Source organism: Chelonia mydas, chromosome 23, assembly GCF_015237465.2.
Source record: "Chelonia mydas isolate rCheMyd1 chromosome 23, rCheMyd1.pri.v2, whole genome shotgun sequence".
Taxonomy (NCBI): domain Eukaryota; kingdom Metazoa; phylum Chordata; order Testudines; family Cheloniidae; genus Chelonia; species Chelonia mydas.
Genome location: NC_051263.2, coordinates 5,470,951 through 5,495,446, shown reverse-complemented (window position 1 = coordinate 5,495,446; position 24,496 = coordinate 5,470,951). Strand labels below are relative to the sequence as shown.

The following is a 24,496-nucleotide window of genomic DNA, read 5'->3' as shown; positions in this document are numbered from 1 at the left end:
CTCAGCTGGGCCCTCCCCTCTTTGGGCCATGGGAACAGAGCCAAACCAACGCCTGAAACTTGAAGTTAACCATGGGGACATGTTCAGCGCTGCCTCCAAGGCATGGCCCCCATCCCCACGGGCTGGCTCCTACAGCCCCCTCTGCAGCAGGGCCCAGGCAGCCTCTACGGAACAGGGCTCCACGGTGCTCATATCACAGCGCCTTTGGGGGCAGGGGGGTCGCCATCTGCGGGACTCGAACCTGGCACCTCGGGAATTAAAAGCAGCAGCTGAGGCTGGAGCAGAGTGTTCACGGGACAGCGTCAGCAGGGCTACGGCCTGGTCAAATTCCATCCCCTGCTTTCCAGCAGAACCCCACCCGCTGCGGCACATCTGGGGCCCTAGTCAGGGCCGGGGGGCTGTGATTACCACCCAGAAGCACCCACATCGCTCGGGGTCTCCTAGCAGGCTACGTTTCTACAGGGTTCCTCTTGCCCACAGGTCCCGCTTCACCCCTCGCCATTCCCGGGACTCTGGCTGGCTGCAGCTGGGAGGGTGGGAGAAGGGGACTCATACCTTCCCGCCTCCCATGGTGCTCTGGTTACCGAGGGGGCCAACCCATTAAAACTCAGGGCAGAGGAACCCCTCAGTCGCGTGGAAATAACCCCCCAGGGCAGCCTCGGCTCACGTCTCCATGCGGCAGGTCCTAAATTCCAGGAGCAGCTGGTCTGGATCAGGCCTGGCAGAGGAGCAGAGTAGGGGGTAGGAAACTTCCCCCTGCAGTTTGCCTGCAACAGGCAGAGGTGAGAAACATCAGGGGGTGGAAGGCGCTGGGGTTAAGGATCTCTTCCGTCTGAGCTGGATCCACTTGGCACAGGCCCTGGCTAGCGGGCAGAGAGAGCAGGGCGGGAATACTGGCCCGGGCCAGCTGCCGGCCCCACCTCTGCGCAGCCTCGGCCCTCCTGGAAACCACCCGTGGGACCGGTGTGACAGCATCACTCACCAGGCGGACGGAGGGACACCACCACCACCGCTGCGCCAGCCGAGGACAGGGAGCACCAGAGCCAGGCCAGCTGGGGCGGTGGCAGCCCCGAGGAAGCAGCCGCCATGGCATTAGCTGCTCAGATGGGAGCTGGCCACGGCAGACCCAGGCTGTAGCGGTGATCCAGTTGGTGCTGCTAGGGAGCGCTGAGGTGTGAGCGAGCGCCAGAGACCTCCTGGTCACTGCAGAGCCTGCAGGTGGGGGTGTTAGCCCTGTTCTAGCGGCCAAGGCCCCAGGGCTCAAAGGACTGATTTCAATGGGAATCAGGCATCAGGAACCAGGGCATGGGGCAGTCAGGCCTAGCGGTCACAGCAGGAGTTGGGAAATGGACCCAAGGCTCAGACCCAGAGCCAGAAGCCGGAGGCCAGAGCCAAAAGAGCCAGGAATCAGAAGCAGGGTACCTGGAGCGTGTTTTCCAGGTTTCCTTCACAGCCGTAAGAGCTAGAGACTCATGCGAGATTCTGGAAGACAACGAAGCAGCGTGAGTGCACCCTCCAACCAGTCCATCACGTGTCCCCATAGGGGCGTGTGCCCCACACTTTGGGAAACGCTTATCTAAAATATCCCCTTCTGATAGCTCAGGGGCTGAACAAAGGAAGAGTCTTCAGCCCAACCACAACCCCTGCTGCTCTTCCTGCTTTGAATAAACCCAGGAGGAGAGGTGAATGGGGCTGCCCCAGGGGGGTCTGAGACCTCGGACCGGAGCCAGGAAACCCACAAATGAGCTTTATTCTAAAACCAATAAATAAATAAATACATACATACGTACAACAGCTGTCAAACTATTCAAGCAACAAACAGAATCCAATACAAGTCTGGCCTGAACCGGTGGAGGATGGTTTGGTTTTCTTTGGGGAGGGCCCTCTAATCCTCCACTTAACCACGGCTACCCTTATGCCCAAGCAACCCTCCCTTAGCTGGCTGGACAGGGCAGTTTGGAACTGACCGGACCTATGGGCAGCCCGGGGTCGGTGCTCTCTGATCGGCACAGTGGTGTAGTTATGGCGGAAAACTATCAGAATAAATACGATTTTAATTAAAAACATGAGCCGCTCCGCCACACCCACACACAATTTCTCCTTGCCAGAGCTAAAACAAGAGGCCAGTCTACAAACCCCAAAGCCTTGTCTCCCAACGGCAACACGCATGCTGTAGCCCCTGCCTGTTCCCAAGCACCCTCGTTCATTTCAATGGAGCAGCAAGTGTCTCCAAAGGAAGGAAGAGGTGCCACATCAGGGGATGGGGGCCCCAGCACGCTGGGTGGGAGGGGCCCTGCACTGCCCTTCGTCACACCGACTCCGGGGCTGGGTGTGGGAGCGAGCAGGGCGGGGCTGGCGGTCCCAGGTCCCGGGAACCGAGGGATTTCTCGGCCAGCAGCAAATGAAACGGCTTAGGAGCCTCCATCTCCTCCTCCTCCTCTCCCCCGCTGGAGAAGTCCTGCTTCACGATGCGGTTGTTCAGCCTGCTGAACCTCCGGGCCTTGACGCTGGAAGAAAGAGGTGAAATCCAACCAGACGGCTCTCTGCGCCCGTTTCCTCTATGGGCTCGTCACCGTCCGTCCCATGGGCTGTTGGCAAATGACCGCCCGGGCTGATCAATTGCCTTGAGCCTAGAGGTTGATAAAACTCTTCCCGTATAGCCCCGGCTAGCCCAGGATGGGACAGCCACATGCCACGGACAGCCAGCAGGTGTAATTCAGTGGATAATAAAGGGCATTTGTGGTTGGGAGCCAGGACTCCTGGGTTCTAATCCCACATATGGGGTGGGTGATGTAGCAAGTGAGAGGTGGGGCTGGGAGTCAGGACTTCTATCCCCAGCTCTAGGAGGGGAGTGGTGTCTGGTTAGAGCAGGGGGCTGGGAGGGGATTATAGTACTTATTTACGTCCCATTTAGGCTTAGTTGGTGCTATGGAATCCAATCCTGTTCCATTTTAGGCTCTCTGCTCATCAGCATCTCCCTGGGGACAGGGGATGGAATTGGAAGCTTTTCACTTCTAGGTCCCTGGTGTGAACCCACCAGGCCAGCAGTGGCTGGATCTCACTCTATTGGCTCCTATGTGTAATGAGTTAGGGGAATCTCAACTTCTAGTGGACAACTGTCCATGTGGCAAAATCCGCTCCCCTGGGAGCCCATGAGGTGACCCCTGTGTGGCAGGACTAAGGCAGACTTTAGGGGTAACGGGGTCCCTTGGAAGGTCCCTGGACTGGCACTCAAGTAACCTTTGGCTCTGTCATTGGCCGGCTGGGTGACTGGAGGCAAGTCACTGCCCCTTCCTGAGACGCTGTCTCCCCTCCCATTGCTGTCCGTTCAGGCTGCAAGCTCTTCAGGGCAGGAGGTGTCTAACTCTGTGCAGTGCCCGGCGCGATGGGACCCTGATCTTGGCCAGTGTGTCCGGGCAGCCCCCGGCCCGACAGGGCCCTGACCTCAGTCACTGTGTGTCTGGGCAGCCCCCGGCCCGACGGGGCCCCAATCTCAGTCACTGTGTGTCTGGACAGCGCCCAGCCCGACAGGGCCCTGATCTCGGTCACAGTGTGTCTGGGCAGCCCCCGGCCCGACGGGGCCCCGATCTCAGTCACTGTGTGTCTGGGCAGCGCCCAGCCTGAGGGGCCCTGATCTCGGTCACTGTGTGTCTGGGCAGCGCCCGGCCCGACGGGGCCCTGATCTCGGTCACTGTGTGTCTGGGCAGCGCCCGGCCCGACGGGGCCCCGATCTCAGTCACTGTGTGTCTGGGCAGCGCCCAGCCTGACGGGGCCCTGATCTCGGTCACTGTGTGTCTGGGCAGCGCCCAGCCCGACGGGGCCCTGATCTCGGTCACTGTGTGTCTGGGCAGCGCCCGGCCCGACGGGGCCCCGATCTCAGTCACTGTGTGTCTGGGCAGCGCCCAGCCTGACGGGGCCCTGATCTCGGTCACTGTGTGTCTGGGCAGCGCCCAGCCCGACGGGGCCCTGATCTCGATCACTGTGTGTCTGGGCAGCGCCTGGCCCGACGGGGCCCTGATCTCGGTCACTGTGTGTCTGGGCAGCGCCCGGCCCGGGGGGCCCTGATCTCGGTTGAGACCTATAGATGCTAGTGTAATACAAAGAGTAGCTGCAACACTGGGCCAGAACAGCACGTGGTGGAAGTTGGCACCTTCCCCAGCAGATCTCCCCCCACACCAGACTGACTCCCATGGCTCTGATGGGGTTCTCCGAATGCCAGCCTTACCAGTAGGGCCTCCGCTCCTGTTTTGTCATGGTACGCCACAGCTGTGCCAGCTCCCTGGTGGCTGCGGTGGACGCCATCCCCGGGCAGGCGCTGAGGGGAGAGAGCACCAGGAACTCAGAGTTCTCCCAGCAGCACACGTCCGCCTGGCCTACCAGCATGGGTTGCCGAGGCAATACCCAGCAGCTGTATACACATTCCACCCGCCTTGCCTTCTCCATGGACACAGATGTTAAACGTTCAGGGGAGCGAAACCCAAACAACCTGCTCTCTCCAGCTGGTTGCTATGGACCACAGCTGCGTGCTGAGATCCAGCAGGTCAGTCCCGCCACAAGGGCGCTAAAAATATCCAGCCTGGGATTGTGCCCAGGGAAAAGGAGTGGCTGAAAGGTGTTGGTGATAGGGCGTTGGCGTGCGGCTTCCGTCATAGATGGTAAGGCCTGAAGGGACCGTTCTGACCATCGGGTCTCCAGAGACCCCACCCAGCGGTTTGCACTCTGAGCCGGCTCGAGTTAGAGCAGATCTTTTAGAATGACGTCCCACCTGATGTAAAGACTCCAAGTGTGAAGCTCCCCAGACCCTGGGCTGGTTGTTGCAGCGGTTAATTCCCCTCCCTTCTTGTTTCTATTCGGAATTTCTCTCACTTCAGCTCCTATCCCTCAGATCTTGCTCTGCCTTTGTCCCCTTGCTCGTAGCAATCTCCTCCCCAGAGAGCGGCTGACAGCCCGGGAGCAAGGTCAACTGGGTAAATGAAACCGATCGAGCCATCTCTGAGGCAGGTTTCCCAGATCGTGGATCATTCCCGCAGCTCAACCCTCCAGCATCCTGTTGGAAGTGGGAACGCCAGAACTGGCCCCAGCATCCCTGTAATGGTCTCCCTGCCATATACAGAGGTAACTGCCCTCCACCCGTTTCTAGGCTATATTCCCCTGCTTGTATAGCCAAGGACTACGTTAGCTGCTGCACCGCAATAGTACTCTGTGGTCTGTCGGTCTCCATCAGGTGACTCTGGTCTGATACTTGGAGTGTCAGCTCTTTGGTGCAGGGACTGTCTTTGTGTTCTGTGTTTGTACAGCGCCTGGCACAACGAGGGCCTGGTCCGTCACTCGGGTGCCTAGGTGCTACCGTAATACACCTAATAGCAATAAACAGTGTACAGCGCCAGGCATAATGGGGTTCTGGTCCATGACTGGGGGCCCCTAGGTGTTACCGTAATACAAATAATAAGTAGCAATAAGAACCTGGATCTTACATTCCCTAAGTCCTATTGAAGCCAATGAAACCTAGAGCACATGCTTAACATTAATGCTCATGCTCGAGCGCTTTGCTGAGCCATGGCCATAGTGCCTGGACACAGGGCCAGCTGGGTCAAGCTCCGCTCTCCAGCCCGTGACTCAGCGCCCCCTCCTGCTTACCGAATGTAGTGCTTGCGGTTCAGCCGGCAGAACATGATGAACCCATTGACGCATTTCTTCTTCAGCTGCAAGGGGGACCGGGACTTGCTGGAGGCCTCCGGCTGCCGCCCGCCTTCCCCCTTCTTCCTTTTCCGGCTGGCAGCAGGTGGCAGCTTCGTCCGCTTGTAAGGGATCCAGGTGCTGTCGCTGTTCTCGTCGCTGGAGGACACGGAGCGAGCCGGTCCGGGGCTGGAACCCTGGAGGGCGGAGAAAGGGGTGGTGGTGGTGGGCAAACACCCAGGCAGGCCCCTGAGATTGGGACACCGGGGAAAGGAAGTGGCACGAGCCTCACTGGGGGCTGCAGGTCTAAATCCCCAAAGCAGTTTTGGAAGCCTCAGCCTTGGAGTGGAAGGGAGAGAACACCCAAGCGGGCTCCGCTTCCAGCCAGATCAGAGGCTTGGTGTCTCATCCAGTCCTTATACAGCCACTATGTACATCTGCCCTTTCCCGTTCTGTTACCCTAAGATTGCAAGATTTCAACCCCTGCCCCCCAAAACCCATCTTCTCCCCCCTTTCACAGTCTACAGGGCAGCGCCATGACCCCTCCCTCCTTCCTTCCCCCCCACCCCCACCCCAGCCTCTCACCTCCTGCAAGAGCTGCCCGCTCCACACCCCCATTAACTCCGTCACTCCTGAGCTGGGGCTGGAATCGGTTTTACTCGCCTCGCTGTAGGAGAGGTAGCAATGATCCAGCGAGAAGGTGGACTGGAAGAGATTGCGGGAGTTCAGCGGAGTGTCCGGAAGGGTCTGATGAGGGTCGTGCTGAGAAGGATGCGGGGGAGGGGAGAGGAACACGGCAAATGAAACGTTAAGGCTGAAATGTTCAGAAGGGATCCGGGAGCCTGATTCCCATTACAACGCCCAGGCTGGCCACAGGCGTGTGGGAAAAGCTCGGCCTGTGTCCATAAGCCTTGAATGGCCTGTCTAATCCTCCCAGGCCTGGGCTGTTCAATCTTCAGCGAGGAATGCAGCAGGTTTCACCCGCCCCGGATGATTTCCATTCTACAGGCAAGCCCTTCTCCAATGCTTCCCTGCAGTCTCTGCTTACAGGGCTGGATTGCAAACCCCTTGGGGCAGCAAGTCTGGCTTTAGTATGGATATGGAGAGCGCCCAGCACTACACGGCCCCAAGCGGGGTCTCCAGTACAAATAACAAAGGGGGATGAGAACCTCGCAGCTCCAGACCCCAGCAGCAGGGCAAAGCTCCCCCACATTCACCTCCACCAGCATGTTTCATGGAGGGGTCACACGACTCATTCGACCCTTGGCCTCCCTCTCTACAGCTGCCCCCAAGGAGGCCCGATTAACGCCAGCTGCGATGGTGGTGGTGAGGATAGCGCCCATGCCAGTGGGTGGCCACTTCACGTAAGCCACTCACAGCCAGCAGGTAAGAGCAACCTAATGGACAGAGCATTGGACGGGGGCTCAGGAGAGGTGGGCTCTATTTCCGGCCCTGCTGGGTGAGCTGGGGCAAGTCATTTCCCTGCTCTGTGCCTCGGTTTCTCCATCTGGAACACAGGGATAACGGTACTGGTCCTCCTTTGTGCAGCACTTTGAGACCTACTGATGCTAAGGGCCGTTATTACTCCACATCTGCGCCTGACTTTGTAGCACCAGAGGAGGCTGTACGACAATATGCAGCCGGGAGGCGGGTTCTGCCTGCTGACAGGGAGAGGGAGAGGGGCCGACAGGGGACTCAGGAAGGGGCTCCCCCCAGCCCACCTTTCTCAGCAGGGTCCCAGCCAGGCTGTCCGAGGAACCAGACGACTCTGGGCTCAGACATACGTCCTCAAACAAACCTGCCGGAGAACAAGACACACCCCTTCAAAACAAGTAACGTCAGAGCAGACCTCCCATGGCCTTCCCCCGGCAAGGACCCCCGCCAGGAAAGAGGGAAGCCCCCTCCCCCAAAGGCCACGGTGCAGGGTAGCAATGGTTTTAATGATTTCCTCTTGCCACATGCCCTTCTCAGCATACACACCAGCCGGTCGCTAGGAGTCTGTCTACACTGCAAGCAGAGGTGGGAGCGCAGCACGTATAGACGTCCCCAGGGCTAGCTCTGAACTCTCTGGCTCCAATAAAGCCAGCAGTGAAGCCATGCCCGGGAGGCTGGGTATGTACTTGAGCTGCCGTGGGCTTCCTGGCTATCGCCGTCTGAGCCAGCTAGAGCAAAGCCAGCGCAGGTATGTCTGCACGGGCTGCAGCCATGCCCCAGGACTGCACTGCAGACAGACCCTCTGTAGCTCGTTAGCCTAGGGATGAAACGATTGGGATACGTGAGGGTCAGCGTTCAAATCTTGGTGGAGGATGGGACAATGATGGCGGGGGAAGGGGAATCTCCAGCCCAGGAGGTCAGACTGGATGATAAAAAGGGTCCTTCTCCCCTTGCCACCATCTCCAGGATCCCCCACAACCCACCGCAAAGAGGATCAGACACTTGGGATGGAAGCTGCCACGACCTGCCATGGGCCGCAGCGGGACTCCACCTGCAGGGGCTGTATCTCTCTTTCTGACCCAGCACGGGAGGGAACCAGAATCAAAGCAGGGAAGGAGCCAGGAGTCAAAATCTGAACCGACTAGCTGAACAGACTGGAGTTTGGGACCTAATTTCTAGCATCCCGGGTGCTGGCCGTCTCTGCAGCGATGCCCGGCTCGAGAGACAACAAAAGGCCAGTTAAGTTTGTGGATTTCAGTCAGTCTCCGATAAACCCTGGGTGCTTGGTGCAGCGTTCCTGGGGCTCAGGGAATAAAGTGGCAGCATCTCTCTAGAGCAGTGGCTCTCAAACTTACTTGTTCAGGCCCCTCTTCTTTGTATCTATAGTCGTTTAGGCATTCCCCCCACCACACAACTACATATACCATCACCCAGCTCTGAAGGCAGAGCGGAGAGCAGCGGCTGCTGGCTGGGCGCACAGCTCTGAAGACAAGCGGAGTGCCGCGGCTGCTGGAAGGGCGCCCAGCTCTGAAGGCAGAGCGGAGAGCAGCGGCTGCTGGACGGGCGCCCAGCTCTGAAGGCAGAGCGGAGAGCAGCGGCTGCTGGCCGGGCGCCCAGCTCTGAAGGCAGAGCGGAGAGCAGCGGCTGCTGGCCGGGAGCCCAGCTCTGAAGGCAGAGCGGAGAGCAGCGGCTGCTGGCCGGGCGCCCAGCTCTGAAGGCAGAGCGGAGAGCAGCGGCTGCTGGCTGGGCGCCCAGCTCTGAAGGCAGAGCGGAGAGCAGCGGCTGCTGGCTGGGCGCCCAGCTCTGAAGGCAGAGCAGAGAGCAGCGGCTGCTGGACGGGCGCCCAGCTCTGAAGGCAGAGCGGAGAGCAGCGGCTGCTGGCCGGGAGCCCAGCTCTGAAGGCAGAGCGGAGAGCAGCGGCTGCTGGCCGGGAGCCCAGCTCTGAAGGCAGAGGGGAGAGCAGCGGCTGCTGGAAGGGCGCCCAGCTCTGAAGGCAGAGCGGAGAGCAGCGGCTGCTGGCCGGGAGCCCAGCTCTGAAGGCTGAGCGGAGAGCAGCGGCTGCTGGACGGGAGCCCAGCTCTGAAGGCAGAGCGGAGAGCAGCGGCTGCTGGACGGGAGCCCAGCTCTGAAGGCAGAGCGGAGAGCAGTGGCTGGTGGCCGGGCGCCCAACTCTGAAGGCAGAGCGGAGTGCAGCGGCTGCTGGCCGGGAGCCCAGCTCTGAAGGCAGAGCGGAGTGCAGCGGCTGCTGCCCGGGCGCCCAGCTCTGAAGGCAGAGCGGAGAGCAGTGGCTGCTGGCCGGGCGCCCAGCTCTGAAGGCAGAGCGGAGAGCAGTGGCTGCTGGCCGGGCGCCCAGCTCTGAAGGCAGAGGGGAGAGCAGCGGCTGCTGGCCGGGCGCCCAGCTCTGAAGGCAGAGCGGAGTGCAGCGGCTGCTGGACGGGAGCCCAGCTCTGAAGGCAGAGCGGAGAGCAGCGGCTGCTGGCCGGGCGCCCAGCTCTGAAGGCAGAGCGGAGAGCAGCGGCTGCTGGCCGGGCGCCCAGCTCTGAAGGCAGAGCGGAGAGCAGCGGCTGCTGGACGGGCGCCCAGCTCTGAAGGCAGAGCGGAGAGCAGCGGCTGCTGGACGGGCGCCCAGCTCTGAAGGCAGAGCGGAGAGCAGCGGCTGCTGGACGGGCGCCCAGCTCTGAAGGCAGAGCGGAGAGCAGCGGCTGCTGGACGGGCGCCCAGCTCTGAAGGCAGAGCGGAGAGCAGCGGCTGCTGGACGGGCGCCCAGCTCTGAAGGCAGAGCGGAGAGCAGCGGCTGCTGGCCGGGAGCCCAGCTCTGAAGGCAGAGCAGAGAGCAGCGGCTGCTGGACGGGCGCCCAGCTCTGAAGGCAGAGCGGAGAGCAGCGGCTGCTAGCTGGGAGCCCAGCTCTGTAGGCAGCGCAGAAGTAAGGGTGGCAATGTGAAAAGACACATTCGTCAATATCACTTTCCACAGCAGACATAGCGCCCCATTTCCACCCTTACTTCTGTACCGCTGCTGCCACCTTGGGGCTGGCAGCCAGAGCCTCGCAGCCTGCAGGTGAGGGATTTGCAGGAGGGAAAGGAGAGAGTCTGGGGGGCAGGGCTCCAGCCATCCCCTTTATCCCCCCATCCCCGGTGTGCACAGCCCTTCTGCACAAGCCCCAGCCACCCAGGGCTGACAGCCAGAGCTCTCTCCCCCGCCCCACACACAAAAAAGAATAGCATATAGCTCACGCCTTCTTTGACACATTCCCCTGCCTCCCTTGGGAGGCCTGCCCCACAATTTGAGAACCGCTGCTCTAGGGACATGTTCCCACTGGAAAACACAATCTGGGACTTCCCTTGCACTGTAGCACTGTGCACTCAGGGCGTAACTGCACAGTAAGTGGGTACACAGCAGATTCACACCCTAGCTTGTGTCACAGTAACTCGCCATGTAGACATGGCCAACCAGCTCCTTCTGCTGAAATCGCACAGGGTCAATCCCTGCAGCCCAACCTCCGCTGAAGCCTGTGGCAGCTGGAAGGACTGTGTACGGCGTCTGACACAAGGGGCCCCAATCCCGCTTTGGCGCTTCTAGACTCTACCGATGTTGGATGGCTGGAGATGAAAGATGGCCCAGCGGTTAGGGCTGCTAGCCTGGGACTTGGGAGGCCTGGGTTGGATTCTCTGTTCTGCCCCAGCCTGCCTGTGGGACCCTGGGCAAGCCACGTCAGCCCCTGGCACCTCAAAGGTAATTCAAATCAATGGGAGTTAGGTGCCTAAATATCCTTAAGGATCTGTGCCCCAATTTCCCCATCTGTACAGTGGAGAGAATAGCCCTGCTCAGCCACACAGGAGTGTGCCAGGAGAACCACGTGAAGAATCGGGAGGTGCCCAGACAGTACAGTGATTAGAGCCAGATAAACATACGGATGCTGCCCACGTATAAGGAAAGGTCTGACTGACAAAGCTGGTAACGTGCCACTGCTGAATGGCTCCGGTACACAGCACGTGGCCACACAGTAATGATGGCGTGGTGCCCCCAGACACGTTAGGTAGAGATCACACAAAAAGAGGGGAGGGGCGGTTAACTCTCGATTGCCTTGTGCACTGTGGCATGGATGTAGTAGGCTCCCTTGTGATCTGGGAGAGAGTGACTGGCAGCAGGAGAATCCAGCCCCCCACTTGGGATCCCAACGACGCCCCCACAAGCTGTAATGACAGCAATGTGCGCTGTCCTTTCTAAGGCATGCTACACAGCTCTCGCTTGCTCCCCGCCTCCCTTGCATGGCACGGTTCGTTGCTCGCCTCCTGGGAATCACCACAGCACCACGACTGATCCCGGCAAGCCCCTCAGACGCCTCCGGCCGCAAGGAGGGACGTGGACCCCCTTTACCTTGGGATAGCTCCTCTGACCCCCCCTGCAGAACATGACCAGGAAGCAGCCGTCCAGGAGAGGAGAACAGCGAGGGGCTCAAGCCCAGATCCTTACTAGCCCAGCAAGCCCCGATTTGGCCTCCGCTCCCGGGAGAGCACAGGAGTGAGCTCCCTGCAAACCAAAACATCATTTACACAGGAATCTCACTGGCTACATTTCTGCTACCCTCTGTCCCCATAATCAGCCAGGAGAACTTGGACTGCTCCTCAGCAGCAAAGCTGGAGACTTCCAGGAAATAGACTAACTTGGACCACTAAGATGCTGCTGGATTTATTATTTAAAGGACGCTTGTTAACTTCCTCTACCACTTGTCAGCCGGGACCTACAATCTCTGCCCCCCTTCCTCCACCCCGATAATCAGAGGTTATGTTCTCACTTATTTAGCCCCTTTAATAACCGATGCCCTGCATGACCTCTGCATGTTCAGGGTTTTTGGTTGTTCCCCCCCAGGTTTTGCAAATAACCAACATCGAATTTTGTTATGCGCTATTTCCCTCTTGTGCATGTGTTTCCATTCATTGAGTTTCCTTGTGTGTTTGTATTTGACATAAAAACAATAAAGTTTAAAAAGGACGCATGCAGCTGATATGTCCATATCCCTTTTTCCAGCTGTCTCTCAATGAACACACTGTGCTGTTAGATGGGGGGACCTTTCAGGTCTGAAAGTGCTGACGAGGTCTGTCTCCCAGAGCCTGGACACACAGATGCTTGGTACCCAACGCAACCGCCTTGGCGGGTGCTACTTAGCTACGTGAAGAGCAGCAATTTGGTGCAGCCTAAGGGGCACTTGCCATCTCTGCACGCTATTGCCCTAGTCTACAGCAGTACTCACCATGGGAACTACACACAGGGGACTGGGTTGAGAGCCAAGGACCAGCATCCAGCCCATCCTCCTCTTCCTCCCCGCAGGAATAATACTGCACCAGCTCCTGCCTGGAAGAGCAGTTTAGAGACGGCCTTGGATTGCTGCTCTGTCTCTTCTCTCCCAGAGCCCCAGACAGAACTGCTTGCAGCTCTGTGCAGCTGGCCGCAAGGGGCTGGACCAAACACAGGCGGCTTTGAGAGCAGCTCCTAGTGTCCTAGGGCCCAGCTGTGCAGTGGGGTAGGGCAGACCCCAGCTTCCTGGAAATTTTCAGCTGCAGCCTCCTGCCCAGGGAGGGTTGGAACTGGGGAGACCTGCTCTGGGCACTACGGCTGATCCTCTTTGAGAAGTGCCGGCTAGGAACAGACCTCTCCTTCTGGCTGTCTGCAGGCTATAGCCGAGCCAGCAGGCACATGGCAGAGAACCCAACTGTACGTGAGACCCAGCCTCGCCTTCTGCCAGGTATGGCCGCGGGAGCCTTCTCCTTTGCTAAGCACACTGCAGGGGCGAAAACTAGGGGGACCGTCCAGCAGGAGGTGCTGTAGAGAACGCCAGGCTATTCTGGTTTAAGCCTCCCCAGCTGGGGACGTTGTAGGGAGTGGGGCAGCATCAGGCTATTCCAGTCTAAGCCTCTCCCAGCGGGGGGTGCTGTGGGGAGCAGGGGTAGAGCACTGGCTGGGGGCAGAGCTCCCAGCTACTCCAGTCCCAGCCTCCCCCAGCAGGAGCACTGTGGGGAGTGGGGCAGAAGTGCTGGCTGTGGAGGGAGCTCCCAGCAGCAATCTGGAGTCAGGGTTTGAAAACGCTGCACCCTGGCTGGATAGTGGCTCCAGGCCAGATCCCTAGCAAGTGCAAATTGGCAGAGCCGCCTTGAAGTCACCAGAGCCACAAGTTTCTGTGGTCAAGCTCCCCCACCAGCTCTTACCCCAGCAGAGCAAGGTCCGGCCCGTCGTACCAACGCTGCTCCCGGTAAATCAGCTGAGCCTCGCAGGTAGAGCAGATGTCATCCTCCTCCTGGCTCCCCTCTCGGTCACAGCCTACGCACCAATCTACAAATGCACATGCATGCTTTGGTCCTGCTCCACCAGATACCGCGACCCCCAGCAGAGGAGACTCAAGGTTACCACGGATCCATCCCAGGTTATGGACGCTACGGCCATGGCTTCTTATAGGAACGGGGCCAGATGCTCTGTGGGTGGAAATGGGCAGCTGGGGATCTGGTGCATAATCTCTGTTAACGAGGGCCTGGATTTCACACACACCCTGTGTTGCCACGGACCCCTGTGCATGGCGAGAGCTGACGCTCCCCAGAGGCCCCGTGCACGGCGAACGTGGCGGGGGTGAGACACTCCCTTGACTCGAGCGACGGGCGAGCTCCCATCAGCTCCCATCTCCCACCCAGTCCTGCAGGAGGTGCCCAGCAAAGGACAGAGAGGGACCACACCTGCTGCACAGTCGGGAATGCCACCTTCGGCCCTGTCCAGGAAGGCGCTGCCTGTGGGCTGGCGAGACCCCAGCGCCGGGTCCCTTCGGCTGAACTGGAACAGAAGCTGCTTCATGCCAGGAGAAAGCACGGCCCCTTCGCCTGCCGCGTGCAGATCTGCCTCTGTGCGCCGCCCAGACTGCCAGGGCGATTCCCCCAGGCTCAGGCTCCGACGCGTCTCCTTGTTCACCTCATGCCGCTCTGCGAAGGCAAAGGGCGCAGTACGCTAGGCCGGACTGTGTCTCTGCTTTCCCGGCAACTCACCTAGGACACGGAGCCAGGTAAGCCCCGAGGTGCATCGCCACACAGTACAGCTCAGGCACGAGGAACATTCCACCTGCCCTGGGCACCCGTCAGCTCCAAGCTCAGCTTGTGAGGACCCCTCTTCCCCGAGAGCTCCAAGGTAACACCCCTGTGCCGCACACCGCCCTAGGCTTCCCGGACATCAGCTCAGCAAGCTTCACCGGGAGAGAGGGAAACACAAGATTACCAGGAGCAAGGGAAATGCTAACAGGCCAGCTGGAGAAATGGACATATGGTGAGATTAAGGGACATGCCCAAGGTCACAGAGCAAGTTAGTGGCAGAATTAGGTCCAGAACCCAAGAGTCCTGCCTTCCACTACCCTGCCCCAACCACTAGACCCCACTCCCCTCCCAGAGTTGGGGAGAGAACCTCCTGGCTCCCAGCCCCCCTGCTCTAACCACTAGATCCCGCTCTCCTCCCAGAGCTGGGGAGAGAACGCAGAAGTCCTGGCTCCCAGCCCTCCTCCCACTCTAAGCTACACTAATCATTTCCCTACATCAGCCCTTTGCTCGGTCAAGCAACCCAAAGACCCAGCTGCCTCATTCCACGGCAAGAAACCTAGGAGGTGAGCTGGGATCCTGACCCTTACGGGGATGACACATGCACGGGACGGGGGGTGGGGGTGGGGGAAGAAGAGGGAGAGTTTTTCACAAATGTAACAGCAGCCCCTGCTAGCCACGCTCACCAATTGACGCTCTGGAGGTAATCTCAGATCTGTGACACCGAGGCCGTGTTTACAACGCAGCTGGGAGGCCGCCTTCCCACCTCACGCAGATGTACATGGGCTAGCTCTGCTCAAGCCAGCGCGCTAAAAACAGCAATCTGGCAACCGTGGCACAGGCTTGGGCTAGCTGCCTGAGGACCACCTGGTCCAAGATCCTAGGGGAGCACACCGGCTTGAGCAGAGCTAGCACATGTGTCATGGAATCAGAGAAATGTCCAGCTGAGAGGTCATCGAGCCCAGCCCCCTGCCCTGAGGCCAGACCAAGCAAACCAAGACCAGCCCTGACAGGGGGTTGTCCAGCCTGGTCTTAAAATCCTCTCTGGACGGGGATCCCACAGCCCCCCTGGGAAGCCTGTTCCAGAGTTGAACTGCCCTGAGAGTTAGAAAACTTCCCCTCATATCTAACCTCAATCTCCCTTGCTGCAGATTAAGCCCATTGCTTCTTGTCCAATCTTCAGTGGACACGGAGAACAATCAATCCCCCTCTTTATAACAGTGCTTAGTGTATTTGACGGCTGTTCTCAGGGCCTCCCTGAGGCTTCTTTTCTCAAGACTAAATGTTGCCAGTTTTTTTAACCTTTCCTCCTAGGTCAGGTTTTCTAGACTTTGGATCGTTTTAGTATCTCTCCTTTGGACTCTCTCCAATCTGTCCACATCTTTCCCACAGTGCGGCACCCAGAACTGGACCCAGCCCTCCAGCTGAGGCCTCACAGCGCCTAGCAGAGCAGGACAGTTACCTCCTGAGACTTGCATACGACACCCCTGTTAATACGCCCAGAACCATATTAGCCTGGTTAGCCGCTGCGTCACATCGCTGACTCAGATTCCACTGGTGATCCATTATGACCCCGGATCCCTTCCTGCAGTACGACCGCCGAGCCAGTTAGTCCCCATTTGGTAGTGGTGCACTTCCCAAGTGCAGCCCTTTGCCCGTGTCTTCACTGAATCTCATCTTGTCGCATTCAGACCGATTCTCTAATTCGTCAAGTTGCTTTGAATTCTAATCCTGTCCCCCAAAGTGCTCGCAGACCTCCCCCACCCCACAGCTTGGTGTCATCCGCAAATGTTATAAGCATCCTCTCCTCTCCATTACCCACGTCCGTAATGAAAATACTGAACAGCAGCGTACTGTGTGCATCTACCCACGCTGCGAATGACACCTCCCAGCTGCAGTGCGGATGTACCCTGAGTGCTGTAGGGCCTTCCTAGGGGAAAATGGCCGGTGACTTTCCAGGTGGGGGTCCGGTGCTCCGCCCTGCCAAAGGCAAGGGGTCAGGATGTTCAAAATGTAGTCAAAAGCCAGGGCTGGCCAAAGCGAAGCATGGAGAGCAACGTGAGCACAGAAGGGGGTCCGGCCATTGGAGAAGAGCTGCCTCTCTTAAGAAATCTCCCCTTCTTCCCCTTGGTTGTCCCAATGCAGCAGAGACGGGCCTGTCCCACAGGAAAGGGGCGGGGGGGAAGGAAAGATCGCTCTGCAGAGCGAGGCTAGGGGGAATGGCTGCTACCGCTTCCGTCCCGACCTGATCTGCGGGATCGCTTTCCTTTGCGGGGTTTCTTGCCAACGTTCAGGAGCTTGGCTCTCCTCCTCCGCGGGGTGACGGGCGGAGTGCCGTCTCCACACCCTCGCTGACAGGCGGACATCTCTGCACATCTGAACGCGCCTGCTTCAAATTCTGCAGGACGAGGGGAGAGCAGAGCAGGTCAGAACTCCCCCCCTCCAGCAACCACTTCGGCTCGCAAGGATCCCGGGCCGAAAAGGGAGAGAGAAAAAAACACAGCTTCCGACGATCACTCAGCTTGTGTTGATGTCCACGTTAGCCCTGCTCAAGCTAGGGCAGTGGCTCTCAACCTTTCCAAGCTACTGTAACCCTTTCAGGAGTCTGATTTGTCTTGCGTATCCCCAAGTTTCACCTCACTTTAAAACTACTTGCTTACAAAATCAGACATCAAAATACAAAAGTGTCCCAGCGCAAGGTTACTGAACAATTGCTGACTTTCTCATTTTTACCATAAATTATAAAATAAATCAATTGGAATATAACTATTGTACTTACATTTTAGTGTATAGCAGCGTTTCTCAAACTGGGGTCCACGGGCCCTGCTGATCCAATCCTCCCCCTCCCTCCCTGCGCCTCCTGCAAGCCGGGGAACAGCTGTTCAGCGTCGTGCAGGAGGTGCTGGGAGGGAGGGGGAGGAGCGGGGACAGGCGCACTCGGGGGAGGGGGCAGAAAGAGGAGGGGAAGAGGAGGGGCAGGGATGCAGTGGGGACGGGAAGAGGTGGGGTGGAGGAAGGGGTGGAGTGGGGGTGGGGCCTTGGGCAGAGAGTTTGGGTCTTGGGAGTTCACGAAATTTTTTAAAATCAAAATGGGTGTCCTCGGGTTACTAAAGTTTGAGAACTGCTGGTGTATAGGATATAGAGCATATGAATAAGTCATTGTCTGTATAAAATTATAGTTTGTACTGACTTTGCTAGGGTTTTTATGTAGCCTGTTGTAAAAGTAGGCAAATATCTAGATGAGTTGATGTACCCCCTGGAAGACCTCTGTGTACCCCTAGGGGTACGTGTACCCCTGGTGGAGAACCACTGAGCTAGTGCACTAAAAGCAGCAGTCTGGCTGTGACGGCAGAGGTGGCCACCTGAGTACATACTTTGAGATTCAGACGGGGCTGTACTTGGAGCGGCCAGCCCGTCCCAGCACCCATGATGCCGCGGCAACGCTGCCATTTTTGGCGTGCTAGCTGGAGTGGAGCTAGCCCGTACGTCTGTTTGAGCTGGGAATTACACCTCCCAGCTGCAGCGCGGACAGCCCCGGAGTCAGAGGAGCCTGTCACAGCCACAGGTCCCACGAAGTGCGGGTCTGGAGACGGAACCGATCCCTCCAGGGGCAGCCACGCGAATGCAACGTCCGCCCAGCAGCATTCAAAAGTCACCACCCCCGGCAGCTGTTTGGTGGCCCAGGTGAACCAAGTGGCGAGGGGTGGCCCATTCCAGTTCCTAATGGGCTTGCCTCACAAATGGCCCCCTGGATCACCATTTCAGTGGAAAGGCCAAGGACTGAATGGGTCACAGACACCCCCCTGACCCCCAAGGCAAGGTCAAGGGGCGGGGGTGGGGGCTTGAGCAGGGCCTCGGCTCCGGTCTCCAGGAAATGAAAATACAGAATGAAAGTGTCAGCTCTGAGGGGCAGGGGCTGTTTTGTTCTGGGCTCGTACAGGACCTAGTGCAATGGGGCCCTGTTCCCTGTGAAGCCCACGGGCTACAATAATACAAAATAATAATACATCTGGTGGGCCAAACCCACAGGGCACGATTTAACAGCCAGCCTGACTTAACCCCATGTGACCAAATCAGAGGACTCCGAAAACAAGAATCCTCTGTTCAAAGTGCTGGGACACAGATCGCCTGGCCCAATCCTGCACTGGATTCCAGGACACTGGACTGAATAGGACCCTCCTGGGGATTTTCCCAATCACTTCATGCTATGGCCAAGGTGTGTATGTGGGGGGTGGGGGGTTGTTTGTTGAACTCTTCACGCAGCCCTAAAAGGAAGCACCTGCATAAACACTCCAGAACTGAGCAGATAGCCCCCAGCTGCTAGAAGGACAGGGGACCGGAACGACTGCAGGTACAAGCCATTTGGAAGAACTGGCTCCCTGTCCAGGGGAATTCTTACCACCTTCCAAGGGGCTTCTCAGAGCTCCAGTTGGTTTGCGTTAAACACTCTCAGAAAATATTGTATCTCCTACTCGGAAGCCCCTGTTGCCCCTCTGGCTGAGCAATGCACGTACAGCAGATCTCCTCTCTGGCTTATCCCACATCCCTGCTGTGACCCATGTCCCAACACCGCCCCTTGGCTTCCCTCCACGTGGCAGCTCACGTCCCTTGTGCCCTCCCCCATCTCCCTTCACCGCCCGCGATCCCTTACCTTCTTTCTCCCCACGCCGGAGCTGGAGCAGAGTCCTGGCGGTGCTGATGCTCGCCTGCAGATGCTCAATGTAGCAGAGGACACACAACAGGATTTCCTTCTGTTTCAAAGGGAACACACACTCAGGGAAAGGTTTTATATTCACAAGGAGCGTTGGTAGATGCAGCACCCGTGGCACAATTCTGTGGCAACACGTGAATTCTACACGCAAAATCCACAGCCACTAATGTCCCTGGCCCTGCACAGCTGGAGAGTGGCTGGGAACCTTCTCCTAGGCTTACTCAGTAATAATGAGTTACACCTTCTAGTGTGCGTGTGTGTGCACCTGCGTAAGACAGACCCGCCTGCAAAACAAGACCACGAGGGGGGCTGGTTGGCTCATGGGATGGGACGTGGAACCGTTTGCCTCTAGACTGCTCAGTTCCCACTCAACTCAATTCACTGGTGACCCAAACAAGCTGCCACGGGACGGCTGTTGTGCGAATTAAGTTGCTCTTCTGCCCAGTTCAATGAGGGTAAATATCCACATCACCAAGGGTTGGTACGAGCTGGAAGGCTCAGCAGAGAAATCAAGGACTGTCATCAAGTTTCACGATTTCATGTTTCATCTTTAATGGTGGGTCCCCGCAGAACAGAAACGAGGCAGGTGAGCAAGGCATGAGTGTGGGGCAAAGCGTCCCCTCCAAATGTCTGGGACGCAGCTGTTGGGCAGACAGAGCATGTCAGCCTCCAAGGCTGCACATCCAACAGACCCATCCACAACACATTTGCTTTTTAGAAAACCCCACAAGGATGATTTCAGTGAGGAAATTCTTCTCCTTGATTTATTCTGGGATGGGGTTGGCAGCCTGCATATAAGACCCAGAGTCTAAAGGCTTGTCTGCAGGGGAAATTGACCAGAATAGCAATTCCAGAATAGCTCCCCCTGTGGACACTGTATTCCGGAATAATTAGCATGCTTCTGAAACAGAGTCATTATTCCAGAATAAGATCGCATAAGAGTGCCAAGCCGCTTGTTCCCTTCAAGAAGCCTAGAGGTTTAGCAGCAGCAAGGCTCAAAGCCTCTCTTCCTCCAATAGACTGAAGATCTCAGAGCAGGCTGGCTTCCATCCTGCCTCACCTGTGCTTTCCCTGAGTCACAATATTTCTTTAACATGGTCCCTTGCTTCCCTCCGGAATGTTATACTTGGGGAAGCAGCTGTCAGGGCAGCAGCCCGCTCTGGCCGGCAGTACCTTGGTAAGCTTTTTGTAGCTGGTATGCAGAGGAACAGGCAGCATCTGAGCCAGCTCTCGGAGCATGTTGGTGTAGTTACCACGTCTCTTTCTGTTCAGGGATAAAAGAAGGTCAAACAGTTGCTTCCAAGTCCACTGGCAAAAAAGTCCTTTCTGGTAATGCTCCCCTCTGACCTACATAGACGAGTGGCAGAGGCGTAGCTCAGGGAAGAGGCAGGAAACTGCAGACGAATGGCCTGCTCTGGTCCCTACATACTTTTGCGGAACTGGGCTGGGTACTATCATACTACTGCATGCATCCAAACGGGGCAGATCTAAGCTTAGGCAGGCAACTTTGACTGTGGCATTTCCTGACTGCTGAGCACTTACTACTTTCAGGCTTCACACAAATTGGGTAGCCACCAATAGAGGTCACACAGGCAGTCAAACAAGCACCGGACTGGCACTCAGAAGTCCCGGGTTCTAATCCCGGCTTGGGTGAACTTGCGCCAGTCCTGTCACCTCCCTGTGCCTCAGTCTCCTCCTCTGTACAATGTGAATAATGAGACTGGCCTCCTTTGTAAAGCGCTTGGAGACCTACTGCTGGAAAGCGCTCATTATTTAGGTCTGCTCTACCCCCGGATTTTGTCCTGATACAATCATGTTGGTTAGGGGTATGATTATTTTTGCTGGTGTAGTTATACCGGCACAACTCCTAGTACAGATGGCGTTACATTGGAACAAGGGTGCCATACACCCATATAGCTTATTCCCCTTCCCTTACAGGAATCAGCACTACCAGTTGAAACACATTTATACTGAAGTCACCGTCCCGATTTAGCTAGACCAGCACCGTTCAAACAGCACAACTTTTGTATGGAGACGAGGTCTCATTGACTGGCCCTCTCACTGGAACACGAAGAGTTGGGGTGAGGATGCACAAGAAGGAATGGTATCCATCTAGCTCCCTCCCTGGGCTATGCCTTAACTGTGAAAAGAGGTGAGTTTTTCATGGAGTCAGCTATCTTTGTAAGCTCCTAGCGGAGACGAGGCACGAGGAGTCTTTACCTTGATGTAGCTAGTTGAGATCAACCCTATATCCCCCACCTGAAGTTGACCTCAACTAGCTACCCCCAGGTAAAAAACTACATGAGGTCAGACTAGTTGATCACAATGGTCCCTTCTAAGCCTTAGGAATCCTTGAATCTGTGAATCTCCACTAGGAATTTATAGAGAGAATCCTAGATTCCAAGACCAGAAGGGACCACTGTGACCCCCTACATAACACAGGCCAGAGAATGTCTCCAAAATAATTCCTAGAGCAGATCTTGCAAAAAAAACCCTCATCCAATTGTGATGCAAAAATTGCCAGTTATAGAAAATCCACCACGGCCCTTGCTAAATTGTTCACATGATTAATTGCTCTCACTGTTAAAAATTTAAACCTTATTTCCAGGCTGAATGCGTCTAGCTTCAACTCCCAGCCATTGGATCAGGATAGACCTTTGTCTGCTAGATTGAAGAGCTCATTATTAAATATTTGTTCACCATGTAGGTATTTATAGATTCTAATCAAGTCACCCCTTCACCTTCTCTTTGTTAAGCTACATAGACGGAGCTCTTTGAGTCTATCACTATACAGCAGGTTTCCAGCCTTTCTTCATTCTTGCAGCGTGGCCCCTCTTCAGTTTATCCACATCCTTCTTGAATTGTGGGCACCAGAACTGGACATAATATTCCAGCAGCTGGTGTCAAATATAGAGGTAAAAATAATCTGTCTGCTCCTACTTGAGAGTCCCCTGTTTATATACCCCAGGATCCTATTAGCCCTTTTGGCCACAGCATCCCACTGACAGCTCATTTGCAGCTGATTATCCATCACGACTCCAAAATCTTTTTCAGAGTCACTGCTTCTCGGTGACTTTTGGGGGCCCCAAACGCTACCCAGGATAGAGCCCCTCATCTTGTAAGTATGGGCCGCATCCCTTGTTCATGTTAGACAGCTAACTTGATGGAAGAACACACTTCTTTTTGCGGTGACAACGTGGCTGGGCTGGGCCTGCAGGGCTGTCTGTAGTAAAAACCTATTTCCATCACTAAATCTGCATTGCTTTGTCTATATTCAGAGTTCCACCTGCTTCACAAAAGGTGCAAGTTTGAATAGATTTTTGTTAAATCAGTTCAAAACCCCTGTGTGGACACTCTAAATTGGATTTAGCTTTAGCTTGATTCCTCACCCAGGTAAGCTAAACTGGTATAAGCCTGGTTATAATTGAATGTAGAGCATCCACACAGGGTGCAACAGTGGTTGAAGCAGTTTTTATTTAAAACAACCAAAAGTGAACTCAATGCAACCATGAATATATTAGTATTAATTATTTGTAGTACCGCCCCACCCAGGAGCTGTACCAACACCAAAAAAGTCCCTGCCCCAAGCCAAGGGTCAACAGATGGAGACAGACAGACGGACGGGAAGTATAAGGATATGAGACAATGCTGGTCAGCACGACGGGCCATGGTCTCGGCACAGCAGCAGCCCGACTGTTGTCAAGTTTCAGATAGGAATCACAGAAAGGAGCATTTTGAGGTGGGTTTTGAAGGAGACGGCTTTGCAGATGTTTACAGGGAGCTCCTCCCAAGCGTGAAGGGCAGCAAAGGAGGAAGCACAAAGATGCTTGTTGGAAAGTTTCCCTGGTGGGTGACGGAGGCTGGCGCCATGGGCCCGCTAGAGGTGCGGGTCAACAACTCGATAGCAAAGAAGAGATGTTAGGTCAGGTAGAGATGAGCCACGAAGGGCGTGGAAGGTGAAGACATGTTATAATGCTCATCACTGTACTCCAGCCAGCTGACGGGGAGCAGGGGGTGGCTTTTTTTTAGGCTACCCCTTTCCCCCGCGCACTGATCGACTGATACATATTGACAAACTTAACTCCATCCTAACAACGCTTTCTCTCTAGGGATGATAGAGCTGCTCAGAGAAATCACACTGCATGTATCCCATTGGGACTGCAAAAGCTATTTAACGCCACACAGCACAATAACACAGCACTTTAGGACAGGAAGTGAAGGCAAAACCCCTGAACTTCACTCCCAGCTGCCAAGGGCAAAGCGGGTACAAAACGCTCTATTCTGGGACCGCTTTGCACTGGCGTAAGTGACTTGGTGTGTCAAGAAGGGGTTTTGAATGGGGGCAGGGGATAAAGCCAGGGTAAATCTGGTCTCTGGCGTGGAAGGGATAGGCCCTAACTGCCCTGTCCCATGTCCTCACCCGTCTCCGATGGTTCGCGGCTGGCAGTTGCTGCGGCCAGGACGTGGCTCCCAAGGGCCAGCACGCCCGACCTGACCCCACATCTGCAATGGAGAACAAAGGGAAAAAGAAGGGGAATTCCAATCGATCCCAGACCAGGAATGAGAAGGGGAAACAGGGAGCCCATGTGTTGTCCCTCCACCCCACTGGACAGAGGGTGGGATGAGAAGGGGGTGCCGTAAAGGGGGGGGTATGTCATCAGCTGCAAGAATCAGAGGCAGATACACAGGAGGGGGGAAGAGAACTGAGCTGAGAGTGGGGGTGGGGCAGATATGACCAATACCATCCTGCGAGGCTCAGGGATATAAAGGAGGGGGGCAAATATCACCTGCTCCTTTTGGGGAGGAGGACAAATATTGCCCCCCATGCAGTAGGGAGGGGGCAGTAATGCTGAGACTAGCATGGAGGACGGAGGCAGCTGTTACTAGACCCAGCACTGTGGGGGAAGGGAGACAGGCCCAATCCCCTGCAATGGGGGGGAAGATCTCAGGGGAGTGGTAAGGGGGCCCAGCCTGGAACACATGCGGGGATGCCAGGAGGGGGCTGTGGGCAGTCAAGAGGCTACGGGGGGGGAGGGGGCTCCCTGAGGGGTTATGGGGGGGCTCCCAGGAATGGGGGAGCCTGAGGCAATGGGGGGGAGCCCTGGGAGTGATGGGGAGGAGTCGGGGGAGGTACCCTGTGGGGTGATGGGAGACCAGTGGGGGAGAGCAGGCTTCCTGGGGGGGTGACAGGGGCTCCCACAGGGGGGCAATGGAGAGGGCGGGGCTCCCTGGTGGGCTGATGGGGGAGGGGGTGCAGTGGGAGGGAGGGGCTGGGGGGAGGGGGAGCTGTGGGGGGGGCAGGAGGAGCCTCTTGGGGGTGATGGGAGAGGGGGAACCAGAGGCAATGGGGGAAGGGGGCTCCCTGGGGCTGACGTGGGAGGGGAAGGTCTGGGGGGGTGACAGGGGAGGGGGCAGTGGGGAGGCCACAGAGGAGGAGGGGGAGGGGGCGATGGTGAAGGGGTGATGAGGGAGGGGGACCCCGGGGCGGATGGGGGAGGGGCGGGGGGAATAGGCTCCCTACCCCCCCCCCCCACCTTTCCCGGGCGGGCCGCGAGCTCCCGGGAGCGGGGCGGGGCGCGAGGACGAGCCGGGCCCGGGTTCCAAGGCGGG

At 57.0% G+C, this 24,496-nt stretch overlaps 1 protein-coding gene across 2 annotated transcripts; it reads right to left on the bottom strand.

Moving 5' to 3' along the window:
- Positions 1-1,666: 1,666 nt before the first annotated feature.
- On the bottom strand, positions 1,667-24,496 carry MEIOSIN (meiosis initiator). 2 transcript variants are annotated; one of them, XM_043534779.1, is made up of 14 exons: positions 24,421-24,496; positions 23,307-23,389; positions 20,060-20,150; positions 18,827-18,926; positions 16,421-16,573; positions 13,834-14,073; positions 13,315-13,438; positions 12,363-12,463; positions 11,489-11,641; positions 7,398-7,474; positions 6,262-6,381; positions 5,638-5,873; positions 4,226-4,315; positions 1,667-2,507 (listed from the first exon to the last, which is right to left on the bottom strand). In XM_043534779.1, the coding sequence occupies exons 2-14, from the start codon at positions 23,387-23,389 to the stop codon at positions 2,309-2,311; spliced, it is 1,767 nt and encodes a 588-aa protein (XP_043390714.1). In that variant the 5' UTR covers positions 24,421-24,496; the 3' UTR covers positions 1,667-2,308. The 2 variants fall into 2 exon arrangements, with proteins under 2 accessions (XP_043390714.1, XP_037740421.2); XM_037884493.2 differs by having other exon boundaries at positions 1,668-2,507; positions 6,262-6,438.

What these genes read in the sequence shown, in the direction of transcription:
- MEIOSIN (XM_037884493.2), bottom strand. Translation starts at nt 23,389, where the DNA reads ATGTGGGGTCAGGTCGGGCGTGCTGGCCCTTGGGAGCCACGTCCTGGC. An exon ending in CATTCCCGACTGTGCAGCAG is followed by an intron (nt 13,439 to 13,833) that starts GTGTGGTCCCTC and finishes GTGCATTTGTAG; the next exon opens with ATTGGTGCGTAGGCTGTGAC. An exon ending in GTCAGAGGAGCTATCCCAAG is followed by an intron (nt 7,475 to 11,488) that starts GTAAAGGGGGTC and finishes GTTCTCCGGCAG; the next exon opens with GTTTGTTTGAGGACGTATGT.